Below are 12,851 nucleotides of genomic sequence, written 5' to 3' on the forward strand. Positions count from 1 at the left end.
TCCAGTGACGCCGCTGTCAGGAGCCACGTGTGCTTTCCAGTGACGCCGCTGCTGTCAGGAGCCACGTGTGCTTTCCAGTGACGCCGCTGTCAGGAGCCACGTGTGCTTTCCAGTGACGCTGCTGTCAGGAGCCACACGTGCTTTCCAGTGACGCCGCTGTCAGGAGCCACACGTGCTCCAGTGAGCACGGCTGCAGCCCACGCTCCTGTAAGTAACCTCGATAAACTCGCTGCTTCAAACTGGATTTGGTAGGAACTGTTTCTTTGCTCCGTGGTTACCCCATCTGGGGTGAACAGACATCTCCATGCATCTCCCTAGGAAAAACAGCACAAGTCGAGTATAGGAAAGGAGACTGTTGCACTTGGCCTGGTGTGAGGTGACAATGGTCTGTGTCAGCGCAGCCGTGGAAGAGATGGCAATGAAAATGAGACTCTACGGATGCTGAGGCAGTGGGATCAAAAGGATGTCCTCTCTTGCCAAACCTCACTGTTCCCACTCCTGCCTCCCACCCCACCAGGCTCTATCCCCACAGAGGCCCTGGAGAGATCCCATTAGACCTAAGTCAAGCATCACCCTTGACGCCCTCCAGTGGCCCTCATGCTTCAGAGTAGAGGCCCACGATGTAACCCTGGACTGAGCCCTCCCCTATCAGCCACTCAGTCACTAGTTCCTCTCTAGCCTCTAACCAACCCGCACCTGCGTCCCTGCTGCTGGAGCTCTGCTCAGCCAGTGCTCTGCTGTACCTCCTCAGGGTTTGCTGGTCTCTCCCCAGTGTTACCTCCTCACTGAAGCTTACCCCATGCTCACTGCTCACCCCACCCAACGCCAGCACCTCCACATGCCTGGTACCCTTTCCATTTTAATTTGTGTGGTCTGAGCGCCCGTGCCCATGTGATTACATGGAGACCAGAGACCGTGTCCTGCTCTATAGCTCTGCACCCTATTCTCTTGAGACATGGGGCTTTCAAGGACCCTGAAGCAAGGCTGGTGGCCCATGAGCAGACCCTTCTCTATCTCTCTTCCCACGGTACAAGGATTATAGGTTTTTAACTACACCCTGTTTTGTTTTGTTTTGTTTTAACTGCGTTCTGAAGACTTGAACTTGGGTCCTCATGCTGGGACAGCACACACATTTACTTCCTGAGTCTTCTCTCAACTCTCCAGTAGTCTTTCTTTTCTTTTTCCTTTTTTTTTTGGGGGGGGGGAGTGAGATGGAGCAGGTGGAGCAGGGTTTCTCTGTGTAGCCCAGGCTGTCCTGGAATTCATTCTGTAGACCAGGTTGGTCTGGAACTCAGAAATCTGCTTGTCTCTACCCCCAATTTTCTGGGATTAAAGGCGTGCGCCACGCCTGACCAGTAGTAGCATTTCTTACCTTCCAAGTTTTAGGTAATTCACTAATATTGCTAACACTAAATTGCCCCATTGAACATTTGACATTTGATTGTCCTGCTTCAACATTTAAGGGGAGCTGGAATTAAATGCTGTACTGTCTGTCACACCTGCCGTTGGATTTTTGTTTGTTTGTTTTGTTTTGTTTTTTGAGACAGGGTTTCTTTGTGTAGCCCTGGCTGTCCTGGAACTCACTCTTTAGACCAGGGTGGCTTCGAACTCAGAAATCCACTTGCCTCTTGACATTTGTTTTAAAAATTACATTTGTATGCGAGTCTGCTCATATATATGGGAAGAGCACCCTCTAGCGGACAAATGGTTAAATAGGTTGCAGAGGTCAGAGAACAGTTTGTCAAGAGTGGCTGTCTCCTCCACCATATGGGTGGGGCCTGGTGGTTTAGACTTTTCTCATTAGACTGCCCCACCCCCGGTTTTTTTTTTTTTTTTTAGATAGGATCTCACTCTATAGCTCTGCTGGTCTCAGATTTATGGTGATCTTCCTGCCTCAGCCTCCCAATTTTCTGGGATAGTAGGAGTGGGCCACTATGCTCTGCTCACTACATGATTTCAAAGGTTGAGTAGACCTGAGCTGAAGACCAGACAAGGGAGCCCTCCCTCGACATCTTGGGGTCAGGGAAGTTGAAGCCATAGGATCAGAGGAAATGTTGCAAGAAAAGAGGACAACATGGGCACAGAATGTAAATAAAAAGACGGACAGATGAAGGGAGACAGATATACACCTGGAGGGATTGCCACAAAATGTAGATTTTCAAGAATGGGGGAGGCTGCTGGGCGTTGGTGGCACACGCCTTTAATCCCAGCACTCAGGAGGCAGAGGCAGGCGGATTTCTGAGTTCGAGGCCAGCCTGGTCTACAGAGTGAGTTCCAGGACAGCCAGGGCTACACAGAGAAACTCTGTCTTGAAAAAATAAACAAATAAATAAATAAATTAATTAATTAAAATAAAAAGGGGGGAGGCTGAGTGTGAAGGGTTAAAGGTAGCCAGTAGAGGGGAAGCTAGCCCTATGGGGGAAGGAGAGGGGAGCCATCTCAGGACTGTTAAAGACAGCAGGTGGTGGTGAAGATGGCTGACACCAAGAGCACAGGGGCTGAGGGGACAGACACTGACACTTCGAGTCTTTAATACAGTTCCTCGTGTTGTGGTGACCTCCAACCGAACATTATTTCGTTGCTACTTCATAACTGTAAATTTGCTACTCTTATGAATTGCAATGTAAATGTCTGATATGCAGGATATCTCATTTGTGACCCCTGTGTAACGGTTTGATTCCCAAAGGGCTTACGACTCACAGGTTGAGAGCCACTGCCTTAAAGACGTCTAGATCCAGTTTTCTTTCTTTTTCGACAGACAAGATGTTTAATTCCGTTGTATTGAAGGAAAGCCATTTTATGTATTTTTCTTGAGTGTTCTATCAGTAATGACAATTCTGAAAGCCCCTGTGTTATATTTTAACAACACAGTCACCTCCGGTTCTGTATTCACAGTCTGTGTTGGGACTCCCATAGTATAAGTTCCTCCAGTTGAATCTTCATGAATTCTTATATTTGATTTTTTTCCCCCTTAGGACTCTGAATTCGGAGTGAGTCCGAGTTAAAAATGGTAGGAGCACCCTCTAGCTGATAAACTTGGGTAATGAGGCGGACGCTTTCAATTTCCATTCTGTTTGCGACTATACTGATTGCCAGAGTCCTAACAGACAGAACGGGTCAGAACAGAGGTCTGGCTATCTCCCAGGGATGAACACGCAAACTGACTGAGCTTTTGGGGTGTTGAAAAGTCAACGCCTTCGCCCACAACTCTCCATCCCAACTTGAAATAACTGGCGCTCTGTTTCGTGTCAGTACGGACACCCAAGCACTGCTCCTTTTGAGGGCGCCGTAAGCGTCCCCCAGGCGGGATAGGGACCCCCTGCCTGTGGACTGCGCTTTCTCAGCACGCATCCAGCAGCCACAGCACCCAGTCCAGGACCACTCTGCCTACTGACCCTAGCAACCACTCTGCTTTTCTTTCCCTATAGGCCCAAAAATTTTCTTTTCTTTTCTCATTGGTCCGCGTAACTTTATCACAACCAATCAGCGATAGCCACGGGAACAAACTCACTCCTACACAACCTGCGTTGGGGGGTGGTAACCTGGGAAGACTTATATCTGTTTTCTGCACCGTTTTTTTTTTCAAGAAGCACTTAACTTCTTACCGTGTCGTAGCTATCCCCGGAATGAGGCGCTTACACATTTTATTTCTTTCATGCCTGACATAAAGTCTGGCCCTTGCTCGCTCCTGCCCCCCCCCTCCAAATGGCTCGGCCCACGGGACGCCCCATCTTCCAGGCACTTTGAGAGCCGCAGACCTGGAGGAGTTTAGGGTGGTGACTCTACAGCGGCGACGAGCAAGTGGCGGGCGTCAGCCCTCTCCCACTACCCTCTTGGTCGCCACCACAGGTCACATCTCTCGCTCGTTCCGGTAGCTTGCGCACGGACCCCAGAAGCGCAGGCGAGATCGGAGCGCGCAAAGCGTACTTGGTACGGTCCACTCCGCCGCGCCCCGCGCCGCCGGAAGTGAGGTGTCTTACCCCCGAAGTTCCGGTTCGCAGGGGGTGGGGAGTGTTGTTAACCGGAGCGGCTGCCGCAGTCGCGGTGATTGAGCGTGCTCGCGGCGCTGGGCTCCTGGTGAGTGGCCCTGGTCCTGATTGGGGTTGGGGGGGGGGTGTCGGCGTCTAGGACCTTGCCCTTTGGGGTCACTGCGATCAGCCCGCCCCGCCGCGTTCGGCCGCCAGTTTTCGGCCTGTCAGATGGCTGGAGAACTCAGGCGGCGGCGCGGCCACCGTTCCAGAGGCCGGGCCCCGCCTGCGAGGTTCGCAACTCCTAGCGTTCACAGGTGTGCGAACGTGAGGCGACCTGACTGGTTCTCAGTCCCGCCGCTGCACCCTGGCGGTCGGCCGTTTCTCCGGTTCTCAGAGTGGACACTGCTGGGGGGGGGGGGGCGCCAGGGTTCCAGACTGACGTACCCCGCTGGGCGCGCGTCTGCGCTGACCACCCTGGCACAGCTGTCACTGGTGGTGTCGCCTTCTCAAGCTGTGCCCTCTGCACTTTGCCTCCTCCACCCCTGGCGGGCCCAGCGTACCTGCCTCTAAAGCCTTTCGTCCCAGCTCCTTCAGAGGGTCAGCGGCAGCAGCCCCCCTCCTCCCAACTTTGCCTCCCTAGAGGAGGCGCCTTGGCAGACAGCGTGGAAAGAGCCCTAGATTTGAAAGGAGCCTGACCCAAGTTCTAGGCCTCGCATCAGTGTGAGCCTCTAACCCCTTTGAGTCCCAGTTTCTCGTTTGTGGAGCAGGGAGTATCTGCTGTTTTGAATCTAATGGCTGTCGAGGTGAAATGAGTCTGCCAGGGCCTGTGCTAGGTTTGCATAGTGTGGATATCACAAATGTCATTTTCCTTGTGCAGGTCTCTGGGCCAGGGCGATGTTCCGCACCGCAGTGATGATGGCAGCCAGCCTGGCGCTGACCGGGGCAGTGGTGGCTCATGCCTACTACCTCAAACACCAGTTCTACCCCACTGTCGTGTATTTGACCAAGTCCAGCCCCAGCATGGCAGTGAGTTCAGGGCTCAGGGAAGGAGGAGGAGTCTACCTGGGGCAGAAGTGGGGCTACATGTCATACAAGTAGGAGAGAAATAGCCTCTGGCTGCCTAACTTGGAATAATCTATGACAGTCTTGGGGACCTGTCAGAATGATGAGCCCCAGGCAGGGGAAAGCAGAAAATAACCTCAATCCATGACCTTTCCTCACCCCTAGGTCCTGTACATCCAGGCCTTTGTCCTTGTCTTTCTCTTGGGCAAGGTGATGGGCAAGGTGTTCTTTGGGCAGCTGAGGGCAGCAGAGATGGAGGTAATATGTTGGTGGCTCCAAAGGACAGGGTTCAGAGGAGGGTACCCAAATGACTGGTTTTCATATCATGCCCTGCTCACCCATAGCACCTTCTGGAACGGTCCTGGTACGCTGTCACTGAGACGTGTTTGGCCTTCACTGTTTTTCGGGATGACTTCAGCCCTCGCTTTGTGGCACTCTTTACACTGCTCCTCTTCCTCAAATGTTTCCATTGGTTGGCTGAAGACCGTGTGGACTTTGTGAGTTGGGAGTGGCTGATGGGCATGCCGGTAGATTGGGGTATGGGGCAACCCCAAACATCTTGATGGTACCCCTCTCTGCTCTGCCTCAGATGGAACGCAGCCCCAACATCTCCTGGCTCTTCCACTGCCGCATCGTCTGTAAGTGAGACTCGTGAAGAGGTGGGGGTTACCTGAGGGAAAAGGAGGGGCCACCGAGGAGCAGACTGTGAAAAGTCAAAACCTACGAGCCAGTACCCAGAGCCCTGGCTGCCCCTCTGTCCACAGCTGCACAGGAAAGATAATTTAAGAAGTTAATTTGCATAGTCTCGGCTCTGTTCCACTCCAGAGCTTCTTAACTGCCTGGGCGCTCAGCTCTGCCTTCTCCCCTGGGCTTGGGTTGCCCCAACACCCTGCCTGGGCAAAAGTAGTTCCCAGCGGGCTGATGCTGCTTAGGTGTGCACATCTACATAGATGGCAGAGTCTGTGGCCATGATGGCCATGGGGGTGGGATTGCCGTAGAGCAGGACATGATCGTCAGGCCTCTGCTGACCTCACTTCCTCCTTTTGGGGGTCTCCACAGCTCTCATGTTTCTCCTGGGTATCCTGGACTTCCTCTTCGTCAGCCACGCTTATCATAGCGTCCTGACCCGTGGGGCTTCCGTGCAGCTGGTGTTTGGCTTTGAGGTAAAACTAGTTTGGGGGAACAAAGCTGAGATGGTACTGCATGTGCTGTGAGCCATCCTACAAGTGCTTCCCGGGGGCCCGTTATGTCTCTACCCACTCACTGGCCGGGCACCAGGGAGCCTCTGTCATGTAGTCCTGGCCACCTTCTCATACTTCGAGACTATTGCAGAAGGACACAACGGAAGTCTGGTGTAGTGTAGAAGATTTCTTGACCTGAGTACCTTAGCAAGCCTTCCTGGAGGCTGATGTCACAGCTGGCTAGGAATGGAAAAGAGAAAATTGCTGGGTAGATCACCCAGGAGACGTGTCCCAGCTCACATTTGCTGAGTGCTTATCACTTGCTGGGCCTTGTGCTGTGTTCATAGCTGACAGTTAATGCTTTGGAGGTTGAGTCAGTTGCTTTCGTCCCAGGCTGGGAGGACCCAGCTGTGTCTGCAGCCTGTGTTGGTATCACTGCACCTCTGGAAGCTGGCGCTCACCCCCTCCTGTCCCTCCCTGCAGTACGCCATTCTGATGACCATGGTGCTCACCATCTTCATCAAGTATGTGCTGCACTCCGTGGACCTCCAGAGCGAGAACCCCTGGGACAACAAGGCTGTATACATGCTCTACACGGAGCTGTTTACAGGTAACGGGATCCTGAGCCTTTTGCAGTCCGCAGCAGCATCCGTCAGTGTGTCTGCCAGCCCTATGGCCAGCCACAATCTCCCTTCCCTCCTCAGGCTTTATCAAGGTCCTGCTGTACATGGCCTTCATGACCATCATGATCAAGGTGCACACGTTTCCACTCTTTGCCATTAGGCCCATGTACCTGGCCATGAGGTGAGACCAGCCTTGTCCCTTACTTCCTCAGACTGCTCTCTTCCCCGTCTTCTTACACTCACTGACTTGTCTCTTCAGGCAGTTCAAGAAAGCTGTGACAGATGCCATCATGTCCCGGCGAGCCATCCGCAACATGAACACACTGTAAGTGGGCTTGTTCTGGCTACTCTCCCAAACTCCGAGATCCCTTCGCTCCCAGTTCTGGTCTTGACATCTACCCTGCCATCTTAACCAGGTACCCAGATGCCACCCCCGAAGAGCTCCAGGCAATGGATAACGTCTGTATCATCTGCAGAGAAGAAATGGTGACTGGTGCTAAGAGATTGCCTTGCAACCACATCTTTCACACGAGGTGGGAGAAGGTCTGGGGTACGTGCATCGTGGGCACAGGCTCACGGGGACCTGCTGACCACTGCTTCATCTTACTCCCAGCTGCCTGCGCTCCTGGTTCCAGAGACAGCAGACCTGCCCGACTTGCCGTATGGATGTCCTGCGGGCATCATTGCCAGCCCAGTCACCACCACCTCCTGAGCCTGCCGACCAAGGACCACCCCCTGCCCCTCATCCTCCACCACTGCTGCCACAGCCCCCTAATTGTAAGTGGTCCTTCCTTTGCCCACAGAGGACCTTCCTTGTTCTTAGGTCCTTGCCCTGGGCTGGGTACTGACAGTGCTAGGGAATCCCAGATGTCTGTCCTCCTGAAGCTCATTCTGGGCAGGAAGGGGTGAAAAGATGAGAAATAGACAAATGATGAGTGGTAAGCAGGGCCTGCCAGAGTGGAGGAGAGCTCCTAGTAGCCAAGCGCACTGCCTGGGGTGGAACTGTCCACCCAGCCCTCTTCTCACTACTGTTTGTTTCTCTGCAGTCCCCCAGGGCCTCCTGCCGCCTTTTCCTCCAGGCATGTTTCCACTGTGGCCCCCAATGGGTCCCTTTCCACCTGTCCCGCCTCCCCCAAGCTCAGGAGAGGCTGCGGCCCCTCCATCCACCAGTGCAGGTGAGCCTTATGCATGCCAAGGCAGCTGGGGGGTGGCAGTCAGATCTTGAGACCTGGAGACTGACTTCGACTTTGCATTTTGCCAGCCGTTTCTCGGCCTAGTGGAGCAGCCACCACCACAGCTGCTGGCACTAGTACTTCTGCCCCAGCACCTGGCTCTGTACCTGGCTCAGAGGCTGGTCCTGCCCCTGGCTTCCCTTTCCCTCCTCCTTGGATGGGTATGCCCCTGCCTCCACCTTTTGGTAAGTTGGTCACTTTCTGGGGTGTCTGGGGTAAAGAGGTAAGGCCCAGATAGCTCAGACTGACCTCTGTATCTCCTGCCAGCCTTCCCCCCAATGCCTGTGCCCCCTGCGGGCTTTGCTGGCCTAACGCCAGAGGAGCTGCGAGCGCTAGAGGGCCATGAGCGGCAGCACCTGGAGGCCCGGCTGCAGAGTCTGCGCAACATACACACACTACTGGATGCTGCCATGCTTCAAATCAACCAGTACCTCACTGTGCTGGCCTCCCTGGGGTACGCATGCTAAATTCAGAAGAGTTCCAAAAAGGTCCCATGCAATTTTTGACATGTTTGCCATGTACCCTGTAGTCAGGCCACCTGTCTACAGGCATGTACAGGAGCTCTCGGCCATTCCTGCTTTCATCCTTCAGATCAAGAAGTGCATCCGCAGCCATGTAGGATCAATTTATTAGTGAGCTGGCTGTGAAATTTACTTGTTTTTTTCTAAGCTCAAATTATTGCTGACATTCGCTGCTACAACTCATCACCTCATGTCTGCCATTGCTGACAGACTGAGGAAGCAGATAACAGTCACCTGAAGCCAGCCTGACCCATGCTCAAGTGCTAGTGTCATCACTTGCTTGAAGACTTGTATATTAGAATAAAAACAAATCCCTACTCATATGTGACATGTGTAGAGAGAGGCCTGGCAGGAAGCCAGAGTCCAAGGCTTGAGCCTTCTCAGCCTTGTAAGCTGCTCAGTACACACCCTGTACAGTGCCCACCCTATCAGTGGAGACTGAAGAGTAATAGGAAAGGGTCAGCCGTCTGCCTACGAGTGATTTAGAATCCTCGGGGCCGAATTACTTGACCTTTTTATTGCTCCACCTGATAATCCAATCCGCCTATTCACTCATACCTACTCCTCACAAGGACTCAAGGATAGCTTGCCTTAGAGCTTGTCCTGCAAGGCTCATGGTGGCAGGTGGGTGGTAGGAGAATCTGTGCAGCCCAGAATGCCAAGGTCAGGCCTCTTATCCCTTTTCTTGCCAGGCCCCCCAGGCCAGCTGCTTCAGTGAACCCCACTGAAGAGACTGCCTCTACAGTGGTATCTGCCGCCCCTCCCACCAGCGCCCCCAGCTCTGAGGCTCCTACCCCATCTCCGGGAGCTTCCCCACCAACTCCTGAAGCAGAAAAGCCTCCTGGTAAGTGAATAAGCTCTAGAGGTGGGATGAAAGGTTCTCTGGGCTTCACCTCTGCCATCTCCTCCTAGCTCCTGAGCCAGTGGGCACTGCAGAGGAGCTTCCCGAGGATGGAGAGCCTGATGCTGCAGAACTCCGCCGCCGTCGCCTGCAGAAGCTGGAGTCCCCCGTTGCCCACTGACACTGCCCAGACTTGGCCCTGTTCTCTTGAGTGGCCCTCACTGGAACACATCCTGCCACCAAGTGCCAGCTCCCTCTCTGTTGCACCAGGGAGTAATAACCCCAGTTGAGAAAGACTTGGCAGGATCTCTGAGGATCAAGAAGTGTCTGGGCTTCCAGTTGATCCACCCCCAGCACCCCTAGCAGCCATGGGGATACTGGTCAGCTCTAACCTTCCTCCACCTCTGCCATGTCCTACTGGGGCCTTGAAAGTAGAAGCTGAATCTCTGGTAAGCCTTCTCTCCCTTGCTTTCTGGGAGAAGGTGAAGCCCCTGCAAGCCCTGCTTGTGAGTACGGGACCATGCTGCAGTGCCGAACAGTATTAGCTTCTGTTCCCAAGTGTGGAAACCCAGAGGGGCTGAAGACGGACCAGGACCTTGCCCCACCCTCCTGCCAAGACTGGTACCAGTCACTTTCCTCTAGCCCAGTCTTCCCAGAACCCCTTCGTGATGGTGGCTGTGCCCCCAAAGCCCTGTGGCATTTCCATGTCTTACTGGCAACCACACAACTCAGGGAAAGGAGTGCCTGGGGGTGGGGCACAGGCGGGCAGCACCAAGGGACCCTGCCCTGCCCCTCCCCAGCTCTTTCCCCATCTCACCCAGCAGCCACTGCCTGGTGGGCCTGGCTAAGGGTGTGTGCTGCTCCTTAAACCACTTCTCCCCAGAACCCAAGGCTGGCCACTTCCAACCTGTGGGACATCAGGGTTGGAACAATTTCTGTACCTAGTGGCTTTTGTCTTCTGCATTTGAATGCTTGACCCCAGGAAGAGGAGCAGGTGTAGGGCTAGGTACCTGGACTTTGCAATTTAGAACAAGCTCTGGGCCAGGCAAGGACCACGGAGCCAAGGCCTAGCTGTTTCTTTCTTCTTTTGGTTTTGTGTTACAGGAGTTTCTGGAGAGTTTCAGATGATTATTTAATTTGTAAATATTGTATAAATTTTAATAGCTTAAATTGTATATACAGCTAAATAAAAACTTGCATTAATGACTGGTAGAACGTGTGACCTAGGGTGGGGGCTGGGCTCATTTGTTCAGTCTGTATACCCAAGAACGGCCTGCATTTTCTGGGATGAGGGTGCTGAGATCAACAACTAGAGAGCACTGGGAGGTTGGTACCTCTACCTTAGGTCTGAGGTCACACAGGGTAGGAGGTTCTGGACACTGTTTGACATTGTTTACCCAGTTTAATGGTTGGGTTGGACATGTGGCTGGTGGGGTGGGGGCCAGAAGTGGAAGGTCTACATTTTGTCTTCAAACCCCTGCATAGTTGATTCCAGGTCACAGGGTGATTCCCCAACCCTACCACAGCACTCAGAACCTAAGATGTTGTCTCATCCACTCCAGTCCATGTCATTTTCCTGCACTGTGTCATCTGTGCCATAGCTTCTACCACGCCCTGTCTATAGCAGAAGCTCAAGATCAAGGATTCCCTGATGGGTCTATCCTGTGAAGGCCCCAGAACAAGGTTGGGTGGTTGCTTCCAGAACAGCAAACATAAAGAAATGTATTACACTTTATAAAGGGACAGGAATTAGAAATCTCAACCCAGTTCCTGAATTATGACTTACAGGCTCATTTTTATGTGCAATACTTATAGCCTTAAACTAGGCTTGTTCCCACTAGTTCATAACCCATTTAAATTAGGCTATGTCTGCCACATGGCTGGTGAGTTTCCTCTCCTCAGTTTGCTACATCCTGCTTCCTCGGAGTCCAGGGTGAATCTCCTCGTCAGATGTCCCACAGTCTAATCCTGCCTCAGCTCACTGGCCATCAGCTTCTTATTGACAGGTGATGCTTCCACACAATGCACAAGAGATTATCTGTACAGCAGTTAATGTCTGCTTTTGTTAGCTTGATTGTTGCTGTGGCCTCCCGTGTTCGACAGCTCTCAAGTGGACACTTGTACATGCAGGTCTACTTCCACTTTATGAAAGCAAGGCCTTATCTCAAAGCCCTTTCATCCTAAGTACTTAAGCCCTGTTCTTTGTATCCTATTCCAGAGACTGCAAATCCACCTCCTCTCTGGAGGCCAGTCTGTGTCGAGCACTGCCACAGGGCTAACCATCAGGCCTCAGAAGCCTTTCTCCAGAAGCCAGGCTTTAAGCTGTTCATCAAAGTAGCCCTTGATTCGAAGAGTACCTGTCACCTCATTAACCTGGGTGACAGGTGTCTTTCCCAGCAGCGGGCTCAGAAATTCTTCCACATCCTTCTGTAGGGCCTGAGGAAAGATAAACTCCAGTCACCAGTTTCTAATCACAGGACCCCATGCCTTCATCCCTGGAACAATCAGGTACACACCCAAGCCACTTACCCAGATGTCACCTTCCACCTTCCGAATCAAGGTCATCTGTCGGTTGCCATGTGTGATCTCCTTGTAGACAGGAATGTTGTGCATCCGAGAGCGACGAACAAAGTAGGGCAAGCTGGGAAGGGGATCTATAAAGGGATACAGTATAAAAAGCCAGCTTATCATAGCCTCATCCACCTCAACCAAGGGCTTTCCCCTCACAAAAGCTACAAAGGGCTCTGTCAGGGTTTGCTGGACTCTATGTAGCTAAAAGACCTTGAACTCTTTCCACCTCCCAAGTTCTACAATTATAGGCCTGCTGCACTTGCTATAGGGTATATTAAATCAAATTGGACAAGACTGCCTCAAACTTCAGATCATCTCTGTCCTTCAGGTTCATAGAGTCAAGGGTGAATTTTTACATTGGTCCTATGGTCCCCACATAGACCTGCTACCATCTAAGTGCTCAACAGAAAAAAAGCTGGGCATGACTGTTCATGCCTAGAAGCCAGAGGCTGGGCATGCTACCTTACACCTTTAATCCCAGCCCTCTGGAGGCAGAGGCAGGTGTATCTGTTCGAGGCCAGCCTGGTCTACCAAGTGAGTTCCAGGACAGTCAGCACTATACAGAGAAACCCTATCTACAAACAAGCAACAAATGAAGGCAGGCATGGTGGCACATTCCTTTAATCCCAGTAGTGGAATTTCTGAGTTTGGAGCCAGTGTGATCCACAGATTAAAGACTAGGCTAGCCGGGGTTACACACACTTCCTTAAAAACAAAAAGTTTACGTGTGTGCGTGTGTGTGTGTGTGTGCATGTATGTATGTATGTACGTATCTATCTATCTGCATCTTAGGGGCCCCTCACCCCGCCCTCCACCAGCTCGGGGACTACTCTTTTTTTTTTTTTTTTT

The 12,851-nt window shown here is 52.4% G+C and overlaps 2 protein-coding genes across 3 annotated transcripts in view; one reads left to right on the forward strand and one right to left on the reverse strand.

Moving 5' to 3' along the window:
• Nucleotides 1–3,523: 3,523 nt before the first annotated feature.
• On the forward strand, nt 3,524–10,637 carry Syvn1 (synoviolin 1). 2 transcript variants are annotated; one of them, XM_021197528.1, is made up of 16 exons: nt 3,524–4,077; nt 4,849–4,997; nt 5,199–5,291; nt 5,378–5,530; nt 5,623–5,671; nt 6,093–6,196; nt 6,698–6,824; nt 6,919–7,018; nt 7,097–7,162; nt 7,254–7,370; nt 7,451–7,614; nt 7,884–8,012; nt 8,099–8,254; nt 8,337–8,523; nt 9,283–9,434; nt 9,503–10,637. In XM_021197528.1, the coding sequence occupies exons 2-16, from the start codon at nt 4,866–4,868 to the stop codon at nt 9,610–9,612; spliced, it is 1,839 nt and encodes a 612-aa protein (XP_021053187.1). In that variant the 5' UTR covers nt 3,524–4,077; nt 4,849–4,865; the 3' UTR covers nt 9,613–10,637. The 2 variants fall into 2 exon arrangements, with proteins under 2 accessions (XP_021053187.1, XP_021053193.1); XM_021197534.1 differs by lacking the exon at nt 3,524–4,077 and adding an exon at nt 4,094–4,285.
• Mrpl49 (mitochondrial ribosomal protein L49) overlaps nt 10,545–12,851 on the reverse strand; it is a 4,091-nt gene continuing 1,784 nt past the window's right edge. The window contains exons 3-4 of the mRNA XM_021197547.2: nt 11,961–12,085; nt 10,545–11,867 (exon numbers count right to left, since the gene is read on the reverse strand). Coding sequence (XP_021053206.1) covers nt 11,721–11,867; nt 11,961–12,085 — 272 coding nt within the window. The 3' untranslated portion in view covers nt 10,545–11,720. The remainder of the gene's footprint in view (nt 11,868–11,960; nt 12,086–12,851) is intronic.

Source organism: Mus pahari, chromosome 1 (assembly GCF_900095145.1).
Source record: "Mus pahari chromosome 1, PAHARI_EIJ_v1.1, whole genome shotgun sequence".
NCBI lineage: Eukaryota > Metazoa > Chordata > Mammalia > Rodentia > Muridae > Mus > Mus pahari.